Below are 17,177 nucleotides of genomic sequence, written 5' to 3' on the forward strand. Positions count from 1 at the left end.
CTTGCTTCATGATTTATTCCTGTTTCTTCCTTTTTCAAGCTCTCCTTTCATACTGATTTTTTTTCTTCCACCTTAAAAAGGTTTTGGTGGGGAGGACAGAATCCTGAAAAATATCCATTAGATTTAGCATTTCTCTGGTAACTGGTGATCTTAGCAAGAGCCATCTCAATAGAGTAATGCATAAAGATTCCAGGAGGTAGAGGGTTGATGACTGAATAGGAGATGTGGAACTGAAAAGTAGTGCAGACTTTAAAGAAAGCTTACAATGAAAAATGAAGGGGACTGTATGGTTGAAGGACAGGGTTGGTTGATTTTTTTCTAAAGATAGACTTAAATATGATAACATCCTAAAAGGAAAGAGAAAAAAGGGAGAGGTTTATGGAGTAAAACCTCAGATCCATAGCGTTAGCTTTTATAATACAAACTGTTGATCTTTATAGGCCCAACTGAATCCAAGGCTTTTCTTCATTCACTCAACAAGAAGTTTTTATTTCTTCCCTAATTTCTTGTAGCAGCTCATGTATCTCATGATAGAAGTATGATACTTACCACATACTCTCTTCAATGATGAGAAATGTAGTTGAGCCCTTTGTCTTAGTTTGATTCCTTGCTTTACTAGTCACTGTGTGACTTTCCACAGATTACTGATCCTTTAAGTACTCGTCTTTTTATCTGTAACGTGATGATAATAGTAGTAGATTCTTATGAGGATTAATATTTGTAAAGCTCTAAAAACAGGCATTTTCTTCCTACTAAATTGTAACGTCCTTAAGAGTAAGAACTTAGTCTTTTTTTTTTAAGATTTTATTTATTCATTCATTCATGAGAGACAGAGAGAGAGAGGCAGAGACACAGGCAGAGGGAGAAGCAGGCTCCATGCAGGGAGCCCAATTTGGGACTGGATCCCGGGACCCCAGGACCATGCCCTGGGCCGAAGGCAGGTGCCAAACCACTGAGCCACCCAGGGATCCCCAAGAACTTAGTCTTTATATTACTTAGTATACCCAGCATAATTCATATATATAATAGTACAGAATTTTATTTTTGAAGGAATTTGGAGGAATGATAGAATATACTCTTGCTTTTGCAGGTTAGCTACTGAGTATAAGAATCCAATTGAGGATCATTGTCACACATATTTTCTTCCCTATAGTGATACTCAGATCTCAGTGTAGGACCAAATGCCAGACAGCTGCAGGGTACTGAATCTTGATAATTTTAGCCAAGAAGACTTGGGTGGGGATGTGGGATAGGAAAAATGAGAGAACTACAAGTCAAAGTGGGAGGATGTAGTCAGCAGGCAATAAAACTCTCTGTTGTGAAAGTTAGCATATTATTTAGGCCAAAAAAGCTCTTAATGGGAGTTATAAATATCCCCTGGAGCAGTCAAGACTGGCTAGTCACCATCCAAGTAGTGTCCTTGGCCTTGAGGAACACCAAACCGAGATAGCTTCCATGACTAGAGTTTTAGTGAGTGGGAAGAAGTAGGGTAAACAGGGTAATTTGGGTGATTGGGAAAGGATATGCCTCAACTGGCTGAGGGACTAAGGAAGAAACAAAAATAGATTACATTTTTACTCTCAGGAAGCTCACTGCCCATTGCCTTATTTTGCCTTTCCTTCTAAATTTTTTATTATTGGTCTTGGGGAATTCCTGAACTACAAGGGGAATCTCTCAAACAGGGATGACAAATACTGGTTTCATCCCATATGCCTCCTGATGTGTGTACTGAGAAGAAATTTAATGGGAAAGAATGCCTTGATCAGTTAGTAGTGCCTCCCTTACTTGAGAGGATTGATAGAACCCATTCCCTGCAGTGCCTCTTATGCTTAAGACTGAACGAAAGACGAATAGATTATCTAGTAATATTATATAATTGATGTTGTGATGTTTATATAGAAAAATACTTACAACTTTGATATTTTTTGATTGACGGCCTTTCAGTTTCATAATTCAAATAACCTCTGGTTCCATCTATCCATTTAGCTTCACTTTTTTTAATTGAGAGTTTTTTGCAGTGCCTTCATTGCAACCCTATTTCATCCTTTAAATGGGTTTAATACTCAGTGCCGGGGATCCCTGGGTGGCTCAGTGGTTTAGCGCCTGCCTTTGGCCCAGGGCGCGATCCTGGAGTCCCGGGATCGAGTCCTGCATCGGGCTCCCGAAATGGAGCCTGCTTCTCCCTCCTCCTGTGTCTCTGCCCCCGCCCCCTCTCTTCTCTCTCTATCATAAATAAATAAATAAATCTTTAAAAAAATACTCAGTGCCTTAGCTTCTCTTTCATGTACACCTAGTTTCTTATGTTTACTTCTTTTTTCTCTTAATAGACTTTATTTTTTAGAGCAATTATAGCTTCATAGCAAAATGGAAAGGAAGGTACAGAGATTTCCCACATACCCCTTAACCCCATCCATTTATAGTTTCTCCCGTTATCAGCACCCTCCACCACATTGTACATTTGTTTCCACTAATGGGCCTATATTAACACATCATTATCACCCAAAACCCATAGTTTACATTAGGGTTTGCTCTAAGCTTTATATATATCCTGTGGCTTTGGACAAATATATAATGATTTGTATCCACCATTACAGTATCATACAGAGTAGTTTTAGTACTAAAAATCCTATGTGCTCCACTTATTCATCTCCCACCCTCTATAACCCCTGATCTTTTTACTATCTCCATAGTTTATCTTTCCCAGAATATCTTATAGTTGGAATTATACAGTATTTGGCCTTTTCAGGGTGGCATATTTCACTTAGTAATATGCATTTAAGTTTCTTCCATGTCTTTTCCTAGCTTGATGGTGGCTCATTTCTTATTCTTTTTTTTTTTTAAGATTTTATTTATTCATAAGAGACCTAGAGAGAGAGAGGCAGAGCAGGCAGAGGGAGAAGCAGGCTCCACGCAGGGAGCCTGATGTGGGACTGATCCTGGGTCTCCAGGATCACGCCCTGAGCTGAAGGCAGGTGCTAAACCACTGAGCCATCCAGGGATCCCCTCTTATTGGCTCTTAATAGTATTCTAGTCTCTGAATTTACTGAATTTATTTAACCATTCACCTACCGAAGGACATCTTGGCTGCTTCTAAGTTTTGGCAGATAGTAATAGAGCTGCAATAAACATCCATGAGCAGGATTTTGTGTAGATGTAAGTTTTCGGCTCCTTTGGGTGAATACTGAGGAGTAAGTTCTGGATTGTATACTAAGAGTATATTTAGTTTTTAAAGAAATCACCAAACTGTATTTCAAAGTGATTGTACCATTTTGCCTTCCCATCAGCAATGAATTAGAGTTCTCTTACTCCAAATGCTCACCACCATGTGGTGTTGTCAGTGTTCTGGATTTTAGCTATTCTAATAAGTATATAATGGTATCTGATTGTTGTTTTAATTTGCATTTTGCCAATGGCAGATGATTTAGAGCATCTTTTTATATGTTTATTTGCCATCTTTATATCTTCTTTGATGAGGTGTCTGTTATGGTTTTTGATTCATTTTTATTGAGTGGCTTTCTTACTGAATTTTAACAGTTATTTAATATTTTGGATAATAGTCTTTTACAAATATTTTCTCCTAATTTGTGGTTTTTCTTTTTCTCTTGACAATATCGTTCACAAAGCAGAAATTATTAAGTTAATGAAACCTGGCTTATCAATTTTTTCTTTCATGGATTGTGTTTTTGGTGTCCTATGCAAAAGGTCATTTAAGTTTTCTCCTATGTTATCTTGTAGAAGTTTTATAGTTCTGTGTTTTGTATTTGGTCTATGATCCATTTTGAGTTAGTTTTTGTGAAGGGTGTCAGTCTTTGTCTTGATTCACTTTTTTGTATGAGAATACCCAGATGTTCAATACCATTTGTTGAAAAGATGGTTTTCTCCTTGTATTGCTTTTGCTTCTTTGTCAAAGATCAATTGACTATATTCATGTGGGCCTATTTCTGGGTTCTCTGTTATGTTCCAATGACCTATTTGTCTCTGGCCACTGCCACACTATCTCATTACTGTAGCTTTATAGTAAGTCTTGAAATTAGGTAATGTCAGTCCTCCAACTTTGTTCCTTCAATATCATGTTAGCTATTTGGAGTCCTTTGCCTCCCCAGAAACTTTATTTTTTTTTAAAGATATTTATTTATTTATTTGAGAGAGAGAAAGAGCATGAGCAGGGAGAACAGGCAAAGGGAAAAGGGAAAGCAGACTCCTTGCTGAGCAGGACCCTGGGATCATGACCTTAGCAGAAGGTAGACACTTAACTGACTGAGCCACCTAGGTGCCCTCCCCCAAAACTCTAGACTCAGTGTATTGATATCTCCAAAATAACTTGCCAGGATTTTGATTGGGATTGCATTGAATCTGTAGATCAAATTGAGAAGAACTGACATCTTGACAATATGGAGTCTTCCTGTTGATGAACATGGAATATCACTCCTTTTTTTTTTTTTTGTTTTTCTTTGTATATTTTTACTTTTGTTTAATATGTTTTTGTAATCTTTAGAAGGTACTTTTTCTGAGTCACTTCAGAAGTATTTTATAGAGTTTTCCTGTCCTCTTGGATTCACTTGCTATTATATTTGTTCCTTTTTATATTGGCTTTCTAAGAGCTTTTTCCTCCCCCTTTTAAATATCTATGATGCCCAGCCAAATGTGACTTCTGCTATTGTACAACAGAAGTGTTCCTAGAATTAAATTAAATCATCTTATCTACGTAGTCCGTATCCATACTACAATACAACTGCTTTCTCAGAAATTAGAGCAAAAATTTTTATTGACTATAAAAGTGAAATAGAAGAGCATTATAATAGATAACCTCTGCCCTCAAGGAGCTTGTAGTTCATTAAGAGACCACACTTAAATATATGAAAAGTAAGACATTTAGATAATAATTCTAGTATTAAGTCATAGAGCAGTACCTCATTAATATATATTAATTGAGTGGATAATACTGACTCTGGAATTTACTGATACTGAATGAAGTGATTTACTTAGGTTAGTCAGGAAAACTTTATTGGGCTCATGGAAATTGAACTTACTCCTGAAGTATGAATACATTTTGGATAAGAGAGATTAATCCAGATTTCTTACAGATGAGGTTCATAATACTTTGTCCTTTGATTTTTTTCTTAAAAAAAAAAACTTTAAACTATTTCCTTTTATATTTTCTATACAATATAGTTATAACAAACACTTGAAAATGTTTCACATAAAAAAAAAGTTTCACATAGCATTTACCTTCAGTTTTCTATTGCTGTGTTTTGTCACAGGCATCCTGATTTTCAGTTACTACAGGAAGGACAAAGGTATGGTTGAATCAGTATTACTTACCTTCTATATATTCATGTTAATAGAAACATTAAGAGTAAACCAGGTGATATGAGCTCTTGGACTTCCTGTGTTGATGCATTATGTAAGTGCCCATTTTAGCCCACACAAAGAAATATTTGCCTTGTACAGCTTTTTCTTTTGTGATAGTAAGATGATGTGTTTGATCTGTATGATTTATTGTACAGCTGTTCCTACCAAGGATTGGTAATTGAACCTGTTGAAATATGACACAAACACAGCTTCCATCTGAGACACTGTGCTTCTTTGTCAACTATATTGTGCCAATTATATTTGTCGAAAGGTTTTTATAGGTTTTAGAGGATCTCAAAACTTAATATATCATTTATTATTTGAAAGAGTGTCTAAAGCATTAATAGAAATTTCAAGTTGTGATATTTTCTTTTTTTTGTGTGTGTGATATTTTCTAAACTGTCCTTGTGGTGTTGTTTGCCCAACCATAACCATCTCTCAAAGCACATTCTTTTATTTTTTATCAGGACAAATTTTCCTGGTTCTTAGTTACTACCTAGCACATGGAATTAAGCACATGTGAAAGATATTTATTGATATGTCTTTTTAATTTATAGCTTTAAAGTAATATAGAAAAATATAATTACCTTAAAATTCCAAGATAAAGTTATGAAACATGAAGGTCAGATTGTTCTAATTTGTTGAAATTATACTGCTTCAAATATAGGAGACAGTCCCATGGCTATATAGGCTAGATCCTAACTAAAAAAATGAAATCTAACACTGAACAAACTTGTCATCTTTTCTTTATTCCCATCCACAACCTTACTTTCAACTGTTTTTCTTTTTCTTTTTTTATACTTTTACCTAGCATGCATTATTTTATTTCATTTTATTATTTAGTCATTTAAAAATAAATAGCCCTTTTAGTGAACAATTTTAGGTTTACAGAAAAATTCCCTGAAAAGTAGAAAGTTTCAGTATGCCCTCTCACCATCCTTTGCCCCAATTTGACCCAGAATCCTTGTCCTAATCTTTTAAAGTTTTGATATGTGCATTTGCTTGAAAGTACCTGCTCACCTACCATTGAATATCTCAAGTTTCTATAGACAGAGCTACTTTTTTCCTTCACTTTTTCACAATTCTTAATCTATTTTAAGCCTAATTGAAAATTGAAGGAACATAGTCAAAGGGATACTGTTTTTTTATTGTTAGCATTCTGTTTTAACTCTGGGTTTTCAAATATATCTTTCATAAATAAATGTTAAATTGTCAACTCTATTTTCTGCTGGGACTTTATTGTGTTTTTTATTCTAATCTATGGAATAGTCTGTATTGGAAAATTCTTTTTCCAATTTTTATCATGTTATCTTCTGAAACCTAAACAGAGTTTCTATGATATGTTTTGTTTATTTTTTGACAAAGCAAGAGTGAAGTTTTCAAAAGAAAACCTTTTTTTTGTTTAAGCAAAAAAGGATACATAAAATAGTCACAAATACAACAGGCAGAAATCAAAATTACTAGAATGAAATTACCAAGCCTTTTTTTCCTTTTTGCTATACTCTTAACACTTTTCTTTTATTATTAAAGATTTTATTTATTTTTTCGTGAGAGCCACAGAAAGAGAGAGACAGAGACAGAGACAGGCAGAGGGAGAAGCAGGCTCCATGCAGGGAGCCCAATGTGGGACTCGATCCCAGAACTCCAGGGTCACGCTCTGGGCCAAAGGCAGATGCTCAACCACTGAGCCGCCCACGCGTCCCACACTTTTTAAGTAATGGGGAAAAATACGAAGATGGTACAATTAGATCAAATAAGATGTAGAGAAATCATAGATTTATAGCAGTCTTTGGAAATGTGTGGATGTGTGTGTGTGTGTGTGTGTGTGTGTGTGTGTATACATGCCTGTAAGGCTTTGCCTAGGGAGTACAAATTTTTACCTTGAGAGTTACAATATATAAATGCCATGGGACATTTGCTTTTCCATTATAGTTATTTTGTTTCTTTTTTTCTACAGTGGCCATTCTGGAAAGGAAGTACAGCTATGCACTAAGGCCATTAAAACATCAGATATTGACAATCCTGGCCATTTTGAGAAGCATTATGAATCTGGTTCTTCCAGCTCTCATAGTGATAATAGCAGTGATAATGAACAAGACTTTGTTTCCTCCATTCTACCAGGAAACAGACCAACTGCAACGGGTATAAGTCCACAGCTGCACAAAAAAAGCATAATGAAAAAGAAAGCTGGTCAGAAAGCTAACTCCAAACATGAAGACAAAGAAGAGACGGTAATAGATGTCACTGAGCAGCTAGGCAAGTGCAGATTAGATAGTCATGGGAAGGCTGCTGCTTGTGAACTTCCTTTACAGAAAGTAAGTACTCAGATTTCTTCAAATAGTCCTTTGCAAGAAAAATTAGAAGCTACAGAAAATTCTGAAAATAAATACAGTAGTTCAAAAATAACTCTAGTAGGCATAAGTAAGAAAAGTGCTGAGCATTTTAAGAGAAAATTTGCCAAATCAAAGCAAGATTCTAGGCCAGGCTCTAGTTCAGTGCAGATGTGTCCTGAAGTTGCAAAGGCAAACTTACTTAAAGTCCTGAAGGAGACTTTGATTGAGTGGAAGACAGAAGAAACTTTGAGGTTTTTGTATGGCCAGAATTATGCTGCTTTGTGTCTGAAACTTTCTTCAGCCCCTCTGGTTAAAGAAGAAGAACTTGATGAAGATGACATACACTCTGACCTAGATAGGCATTTCTCTGCCTTTCAGGAATCTCAGAACAGCTTGGATGAGTCTTTACCTTTTAGGGCCTCAGATACAGCCATTAAACCACTACCAAGTTATGAGAACTTGAAAAAAGAAACTGAAACATTAAATCTGAGGATAAGGGAGTTTTATAGAGGACGATATGTTTTGAGTGAAGAAACCATCAAATCACAAGACTCAGAAGAGGTATGTCTTAAAGATAAGTTTTCTGTGCTGCTAGCATATGGGACACTCATCATAGCAAATCTTGAAAGGGGAATAATATTGAAGAGATAACTGTTAAATTTTCAGAAGATTGGTTTAGTTCAGTTTTTTGGTTTAAAATGCTATCTCCAGGCAGCCCTGGTGGCCCAGCAGTTTAATGCCACCTTCAGCCCAGAATGTGATCCTGGAGATCTGGGATCGAGTCCCACGTCAGGTTCCCTGCATGGAGCCTGCTTCTCTCTCTGCCTGTGTCTCTGCCTCTCTGTGTGTGTCTGTCATGAATAAATAAAAGAAATTAAATAAATAGATAAATAAATAAATAGATAAATGAATAAATAAATAATAAGCAAGCAAGCAAGCAAGCCATCTCCAATATTGGAAATACTATTTTCCAAATAAGTTGAAATTTGCCCCCAGAAAATTCCACAAATGTGTAGTATTTTTCTCTAATGTAGAAATAGCCTAGAATTGTGGGACAAAGTTTTCTTTAAAACCTAGTTCTTTATATAATATGTAGACTCTCTGAAGGGGTTGTTTTTTTTTCTTCCCTACCAACAAATATTCTTTGTATTCTTTCAAATTTCTGCAAGGGTATGTATCTTTGTATTTTCTAGTGAGACTATATGTAGTGGAGTAGACTTACTAGTTGAATGGTAAAGTATTTATCTGGATATTTGGCAAACATGCCCATTCAGAATAATACAAATGAAAATATAGTAAAGGAGACATATTGGGAAATAATGGACACAAAAGAGCACATCAGACCTAGATTGTAATATCTGTTCTCATTTACTAGCTGTATGAAAAGTTGGTCTCTTGAGTCTGAGTCTGTAAATGGGATTATAAAAATCACTTCAATTGTATTATTAGACGGTATTCATAAGTTGTATAGTAAGCTTGGAGAAAACTTGCTCTCTAGTCACTCAGCTGCATAAAACTACATTATCATTTGTTGTATCATTTTTGTGCTGTAAGCTTTAAACAGGAAAAATTATATAAGAAAGAAAATTGAGGGCAGCCCTGGTGGCACAGCGGTTTAGCGCCGCCTGCAGCCCGGGGTGTGATCCTGGAGACCGGGATCGAGTCCTGCATCGGGCTTCCTGCATGGAGCCTGCTTCTCCCTCTGCCTGTGTCTCTGCCTCTCTCTTCACTCTCTCTGAATGAATAGATAAATAAATCTTTAAAAAAAAAGAAAATTGACTATTCCTCTTTTGCATAACATTTTTAAATGTTTTCATTGAAGTATAATGCAGATAGTAAGTGTACAACTCACTGAATTATCAAAAAGGAACACAGCCTTGTAATCATTACCCAGGCCAAGAAATCTGAGTACAACGAAAGCCCCACTATGTCATTCCTAATTATTACCTCTTTCCAAAATGAATAACCATTATAACAACATGGATTAGTTTTGCCAATTTTGAACTATAGTAAATTTACATAATAGATATTCTTTGGCTTCCTGTTTATTTCACGTAACTTTATGTTCATGAGTCATTTGGGTTGTTCATGTGGCTGAAGTTCATTCTTTCATTGTTGCATAGTATTTCATAGAAATATGCCACAATTTATTCATATTAATGAGTATTTATTTAGGCTTTTCCAGTTTAGGGCTGTAGTGTTATGAACTTCCTTGTCTATGTCTCCCTTCTAAGGTATGTGCATTTCTCTTGAGTGTGTATCTAGGACTGGAATTTTGGAGTCATGATGTGTGTGTATATGCAACTTTACTGGATGATGCCAGTTTTCCAAAGTGGTTTTGCCATTTTATGTACCACTACCACTCTATGAGGTTTCCAGTACTCCACATCCTTTACTGATACTTGACCTTGTTAATTTTCACCATTTCAATGGTATTGCTTTTTGGTTATAATACATTTCTCAGATAATTAATGAGTTGAGCACTGTTTCATTTGCTTTTGGACCATTTGGCATGTCACTTTTATTAAGTGTCTTTTCAGGTCCTTCTCCCATTTATCTGTTGGAATATCTAGGTAATTTTTTTCTTACTGATTTTGTAGGAATTTTTTATTCAGTATTGAAACCCATTTTTAGTTGTGTGTTTTGCAGATCTTATCTTCTTTTTGAGATTTGCCTTTTCACTTGCATTAATGATACCTTGGGTCCAGTTTATTAGTTATTCCCTTTAGTGACTTCTTTAGAAATCTTTGTTTAGCCCAGTTTATTTCATCTTCTAGATTGTTTTTCCTTTCATATTTAGATCTGCAGTTCCCTGGAATTGATTTTATGATGAGGAGTATGGGTCAGATTTCATTGTTTTCCTTTGGGGAAATGTATATATTTCCCCAAAGGAAAGTTTGAGAAGCACTATTGATTGGGGGGAAGGAGTGTTGCTCACTCCATTAGTTACTGAAAGAGGTGGGACAGGTAGATCAAAAATCTGTCACTATAATTATAGATTAATTATTTCTACTTTCAGTTTAGTGAATTTTACCTTTAATATTTTGAGACCATGTTATATGGTATTAAAAAAAGATTATGTCTTCCTAGTAAACTAAACCTCAGTATTGGGATCCCTGGGTGGTGCAGCGGTTTGGCGCCTGCCTTTGGCCCAGGGCACGATCCTGGAGACCCGGGATCGAATCCCACATCGGGCTCCCGGTGCATGGAGCCTGCTTCTCCCTCTGCCTGTGTCTCTGCCTCTCTCTCTCTCTCTCTGTGACTATCATAAATAAATAAAAATTTAAAAAAATTAAAAAAAAATAATAAACCTCAGTATTATGGAGTGACCTTTCTTTATATTTATGATTTTTTTTCTTAGAATCTGCTTTGCTGGCATTAGCATTCTTTTATTAGTATTTTCAGGACTGTCTTTTTTTTTTTTACTTAAGCTGATAATTGTTTTTATGTGGAGAATGTAGTCTGTTTACATTCAGTGTCAATTTTTATGTATTTGGATTTAAATCTACCATCTCACTCATTGCTTTCTGCTTGTCCCATCTGTTCTGTGTTCCTCTTTCTTTTCCTTTCTTTGAATTAATATTATTTCATTGTTTACCCTCTGTTAGCTTTTTTTTATACTTCATTTTGCTAATCAGTAAGTATAATCTTTAAAGATTAAAACCTGAATTAACTGAATCATTATAAAAGTCCAAAATAAGTTAATTTTTTTGCTTCCTGGACAGTTAGTACCTTAGAACTTTAATTCCACTTACCCTCTCTGTGCTTATGTGCTCTTGTCTATTTTTATTCTCTCTATATTTTAAATCCTGTAAGATGATTTATAACCAATATTCACTTGGAGTTATCCACTTAATTACCCTTCCATTGTGGTTCATTCCTTCCTGCATCTCTATTCTTTCATCTGGGATCATTTGCCTTGGGCCTAAGAATATCCTTTATTTTGATTAGTGGAGTTTACTATGAATTTTTCAGTGTTCATCAGAAAATTCTTTATTTTACTTTCACTTTTGAAAGATTTTTCTGGGTATTTCTTTTTTTATTATTTTTTTTTTTATTGGAGTTCAATTTGCCAACACAAAGCATAACTGGGTATTTAATTCTAGGTTAGCAGTTTTTTTCAGGTCATTGAAAATATTTCTGTCTTTTGGCTTCCATTTATTTGTCTCATAGCTGAAAATACTGTTTTTCTTCCATTAGCTACTTTAAAGACCATTTTTGTCTTTGTTTACCATTAGTTTTAGAATGCTTAGGTGTGATTATAATTGTATTTATTATTTTGACTGTTATAATACTTGAATCTTGACTTGGTTTCTTTTCTCAGTTTTGGAATATTCTCAATTATTATTGTTATAAATACTGCTGTCTCATTCTTCCTTTCCTCTGTCTGGTATTCCAATTGCAGACATGTTAGTCTTTTTCTATCTTCTGTGTCTCATATTCCTTTGTCCTTTATATCATATGTGTATGTGGGTGTTGATTGTGACTGTGCTTTGTTCTGAGTATTTTCAAAATCAGTATTCTCTCTTCAGTCATTTATATTATTAAATATAGCCATTGAGTTCTTGCTTTTGAATACTATATTTGTCAGTTTGAGAATTTTCATTTGATTCTTTTGTATAGTTAACAGTTCTCTGCAGAAATTTTTGGTCTCTTCATTTTTCTTAGAATATATCAACATAGCTAATTTTTAAAAGATTTCATTTGAGAGAGACGGTTAGAAATATCATGAGTAGGGGGGAAGGGTGGAGGGAGAAGCAGGGAGCCAAATGCAAGACTCGATCCCAGGACCCTGGGGTCATGACCTGAGCTGAAGGAGACACTTAACCAACTGAGCCACCCAGGCACCCTCAGCATAGCTATTTTAACTAAAGTTGATAACATCATTATCTGGATTCCCCGGAGGCCTGTTTTCTGTGGGCTGATGTTTGAGATTTTGACCATATTGTCTTGTTTTCTTATTGTTTTATTATATGGCAAACATTGTATACTATAAATTACAGATAACTCGAGGCCCAAGCTGATGTTATCTTCCTCTACAACAGATTTATGTTTGTATTGGGCGGATGATTTGTAGCAGTCCCAAATCGCTTAATCAGATCAGGAATTAAGATGATTTGAAGCTGGACTTCAATCCCTATAAGAGCCAGTCTGTTTCCTATTTATTCCTAGTTCTATAGTGTGGTTCTTCTAAGTCAAGCTTGGAGGGGAGGGTTGCCAGTACTCCTTCCTTCTTGGTATTCCCCAATTGTTAATGCTTATTAGAAAAACAATGCTCAGGTTCTCAGTATCTGAATTGCTTCTTCTGGAATTAGTCACTGTCCTCTCTGGAATTACCTTCTTTAGAATCTTTGGACTTAATTCTTTACTGCCTTGTTAGTTCTCTGATGTTTTCAAACAAATGTGGGTATTTTCCCAGTGTTTTTTCAGTTCTCAGCAGGAGGGATGGTTTGAATTATCTTGTCTACCATTTCTAGAAGTGGAATTCCCCGTTCTCTCTCTCTCTCTCTCTCTATATATATATATATATATACACATACATATATATATGTATACATATATATGTATACATATATATACACACACATATAAACATATATGTAGTATTTGCTAACTTTAATCTCAAAAACATTTGTATAGCATTTAGTAGTTTACAAAGTTCTTTTGTATACATTTTCTCGTTTAATAAAGTATTATTATCCCTTTATATAGATGAGAAACATTCTCAAAAGCAGGCATATGACTCAAGTTCACATCAACCTAATGACTGAACCAATGCTCAAATTTAAATCTTCTAATAATTCTCAAGCCTAGTTTTTTAGTCTACCATAGCCCAGGTGTGAGCTTTTGTGTTTTAATGTTTATTGTCCTTATCAAAGAAGAATGTAAATTTATGATTTTGCTTTGTTTTGTTTAAAAATGTGATTCAGCATGATCCCACCTTTCCACTGATAGATTCAAGTTCTCAGAACCAGATTAGAAAACGCATCGTACTGGAAAAGTTGAGTAAAGTGTAAGTATATAATTGTCCACTTTAAAATATTTAAAGTTAACTTGGTATTTGTGGGTTCATAATTTATATTAATTTAAATTTTAATTTTTTAAAAAAGAGAGGCAGAGACATAAACAGAGGGAGAAACAGGCTCCCCATGCAGGACTCGATTCCGGGAGTCCAGGATCACGCCCTGAGCTGAAGACAGACACTCAACCACTGAGCCACCCAGGCGTTCCTTTATTAATTTTTATTCCTGAATCTTGAACAGTTTGAAAAATATGTGAAAAGTTTACATGGATGTCTTTACTGATAAATTGAGATTTTTAAGATATCCTGCCAAGGAAATACTGAAATTAAGTTTTGTATAGAAGACACAGAAGCACATAATAAAGAGGAAGGTTGAGATTATGGGAGTGGACAACCAAACTATGTCACTTCCACTTAATAATCCAGTGAAGTCAGGGAAAAAATATCAAAGCTAGACCATTTAAATACTGATTTGTGGTATATGTGTCATATTGGTTTCACATGTGAATGAAACTTTACGAAGTTGTAATGGTCTGTTAACTCACTCTGCATACATATTTATAGAACCATTTCACACTCAGCAACTTAAGAGTTTTTGTTCAAGTCAACTTTGCACTTTAGTTTTAAACTTCCCGTGGTGGAAATTATTTTTCTTGTAATTAGCCCAGTCATAAATGACATTTAAAAATTGTAATCTTGGTTTGTCTTTCAAAAGAAGTTTGAAAATTTTTTTCTAGAGGTGTGAGGGCTGTCTTGAACTTTTCACTCTCTGTTTTCTTTCTTTAGTAGAAAAAATGTAAAGGTGTTTCCAGTCATTGTTTAAGATCTGCATGTAGGTTAGGGACACCTGGCTGGCTCAGTGGGTGGAACATGGGACTCATGTTCTCACTAGGGTTGTGAGCTCAAGCCCCATGCTGAGTGTAGAGATTACTTTAAAATCTTAGAAAAGGGGCGGGGGGGGGCTGTGCATATGGAGAAGTCTTAATTTTGTCATAGTTTAATGATAAACCATATCTTCTGAAAGCCTTAATATTTTGAGCAGCCTAAATGTTTTACATTTTAAATAACTGTTTAATATTTATTGAGTGCCTATTATGTTAGGCTCCTCATAGATAATCTATTATTTTGCCTTTTATATAGTCCTCAGACTTTGTTTCCATTTGATATTATTAGGTTAGAAAACAGTGTAAGTCACCATATGTCTGATTCATAGGACAAGAAGATATCAATCCTAATTGTGGTTAAATAGGTTCTGAAAGTTAGGATGGATTATTGATACTTGTATATAATCAATAGATAGGGATTTATTGGAACATAGTTTTCTACACTTTTTAGCTAATGAAAGAGCCAGTTTTAAATTTAAGACCACATAGTTATGCCATTAAAGGAATTCTGTTCCTTCTGGGTTTTGTTTGCAACAGAAGATGCCAGAAGTTGCATGCCAGAAGACTGAATTTATTGATAATAGCTCAAGAACTAAATTTGAGAAGAGGTGGAATAACTTATAGAAACACAAAGAACACTAAATATAAAATAATTATTGACATAAAGGGTTTGGGTTTTTTTTTGTTATTTATGAAAACAATTTTTCTCATTATAAGACATTTTTTGGTTTCTGATTGGAACAAACCAGTTGTAAACAGACATTTTTTTTAGATAATTAAAATGAAATATGTGCTGAGTATTAGATGATATTAAGAAATTGTTAATTTGGTTGGCTATGATCATTTTATTGTGATTATGTAAGAAAATGCCCTTGCATTTAGAAATAGATAAATGTTTAGGAGCCAAATGATGTAATGTCAGGGATTTACTTTAAAATAGTACTGGCAAAAAAAGTAAAGAAGAAAGGAAAAGTAATAAGTGTAACAAAATATTGGGAAGTTGAATGTGGAAATATATGTTTGGGGATATTGCTATTTTCTCTGTTTGAAATATATCTGAAGCTTTATAATAAGTTTTAAAAAGTAATACATGATTATTGCAGAAGATTTAGGCAGTACAAAATGGTTTAAAGAAAGAAGTGAAGATCACTGGTAATCCCACTGAACAGTAACGACTATTAATATTTTGATGTTTATCCCTGATATGTGTATATGTGGTTTGTGTGTATATTCATTCCCTTTGGTTCTCTCTGTTATAATATAAACCTGGAAGGAATGAAACAAGTTTGAAATATAGTTTTTATCATATACAGTGTCATTATACATAAGTTTTTATAAAAATGAGACCACGCTACATATGCATTTTTCACTTAACACTTATACCATGAATATCTTTCCACATTAAAAATGTGTACATTCACATTATCATTTGAAAGGTTGTATTATATTCCACTGCACGTGCATATAATTTATTTAATGAATGACCTATTGGTGGACATTTGTTTGCATTTTTCACTACTAAAAATATTTTTGCAATAATCATCTTTTTTATGTTTATCTGATTGTTTCTTTAGGATAAATTTTTTTCATAGTAAAACTGTTGGGTCAAGGAATATCCACATTTAAAATGTTAACATATATTGTCAAATTACTCTCTAGAAATATATCAGTCTTCCACCATAAGGATTTCATAAGGAAAAATAGGTCACACTCCTAAATTGGACCATTTAGGGGGTCTAATTCCTCTTGCTTTGTGTTCTTTGCATTTAGTCTAATATTTTAAAGTAAAGGTAAGAAAAACTAGATATAAGAATATAGATAGCAGCCAAAATAATATTTTTCAGTGCCTGACACTGTAGCATAGACTACAAAGTGGAATGTGGGGTAATTATGAAATGTATTCTAGTGAGTTCTCATCAGTCAGAACCTAACTTAACTACCTCTACCTAAGTGCCATTAGTACCTATGGAAAATCCAGACTTAGGCAAAACTCAAAGAGTATGTCCATCTAATTAAATTATATTTTAAAAGAAATGTAACTTTTATTTTCAGAGTGCCTGGACTTTTGGGGCCTCTTCAAATCACATTAGGAGATATTTATACACAACTTAAAAATCTCATCCGAACTTTCAGGTTGGTGTTAATACTATAATTTTCTTCTTGGTTATTTTGACTTCCTGTGATTGCCTTGCAGAATCCATAGGTAGACTGTGTTACCTAATGATCTATCATAGCCAGTAACTCAGAAAATGAGTGGGTAAGCCCTGGCCTGTTGCCATAGCCAACTGCTCCGTCCTAGGAAGTCCTGAGGGGGCTGGACTAATCAAAAGCATAGCTCCTGGCTGGGTTTGCCCACACTGTTGTTGAACATACTTGAATAAGCTTGTTCCAAGAGACGCCAATAACTCGAGAGAAAAGGGTTTGGAAAAGAGAAAGGGAAAGATTTATTTTGGGTGCCAGCAGCCAGGGAATATGGCAGGCTTTAGCCTTAACAACTAGTCTCTCCACCAGCAATATGGACCCCTAGAGTTTTATAAGGTCAGGTTGGGCTTTGGGGGAGGAGACAGGGGGGTGGCTGGGTGGTCC

At 34.8% G+C, this 17,177-nt stretch overlaps 1 protein-coding gene across 4 annotated transcripts in view; it reads left to right on the forward strand.

The window, feature by feature from the left end:
* RPAP2 (RNA polymerase II associated protein 2) overlaps positions 1–17,177 on the forward strand; it is an 83,109-nt gene that overhangs the window by 17,588 nt on the left and 48,344 nt on the right. For 2 of the 4 annotated variants that reach the window (XR_008666459.1, XM_055340923.1), the window contains exons 7-10: positions 5,262–5,297; positions 7,310–8,246; positions 13,616–13,698; positions 16,644–16,724. Coding sequence is in view for 2 of the 4 variants with exons in the window: in XM_055340923.1 (XP_055196898.1) it covers positions 5,262–5,297; positions 7,310–8,246; positions 13,616–13,698; positions 16,644–16,724 (1,137 nt within the window). In the remaining 2 variants the exon portion in view is untranslated. The remainder of the gene's footprint in view (positions 1–5,261; positions 5,298–7,309; positions 8,247–13,615; positions 13,699–16,643; positions 16,725–17,177) is intronic. The other 2 variants (XM_055340924.1, XR_008666460.1) reach the window with 2 other exon arrangements.

Source organism: Nyctereutes procyonoides, unplaced genomic scaffold, assembly GCF_905146905.1.
Source record: "Nyctereutes procyonoides isolate TBG_1078 unplaced genomic scaffold, NYPRO_anot_genome, whole genome shotgun sequence".
NCBI classification, from domain to species: Eukaryota; Metazoa; Chordata; class Mammalia; order Carnivora; family Canidae; genus Nyctereutes; species Nyctereutes procyonoides.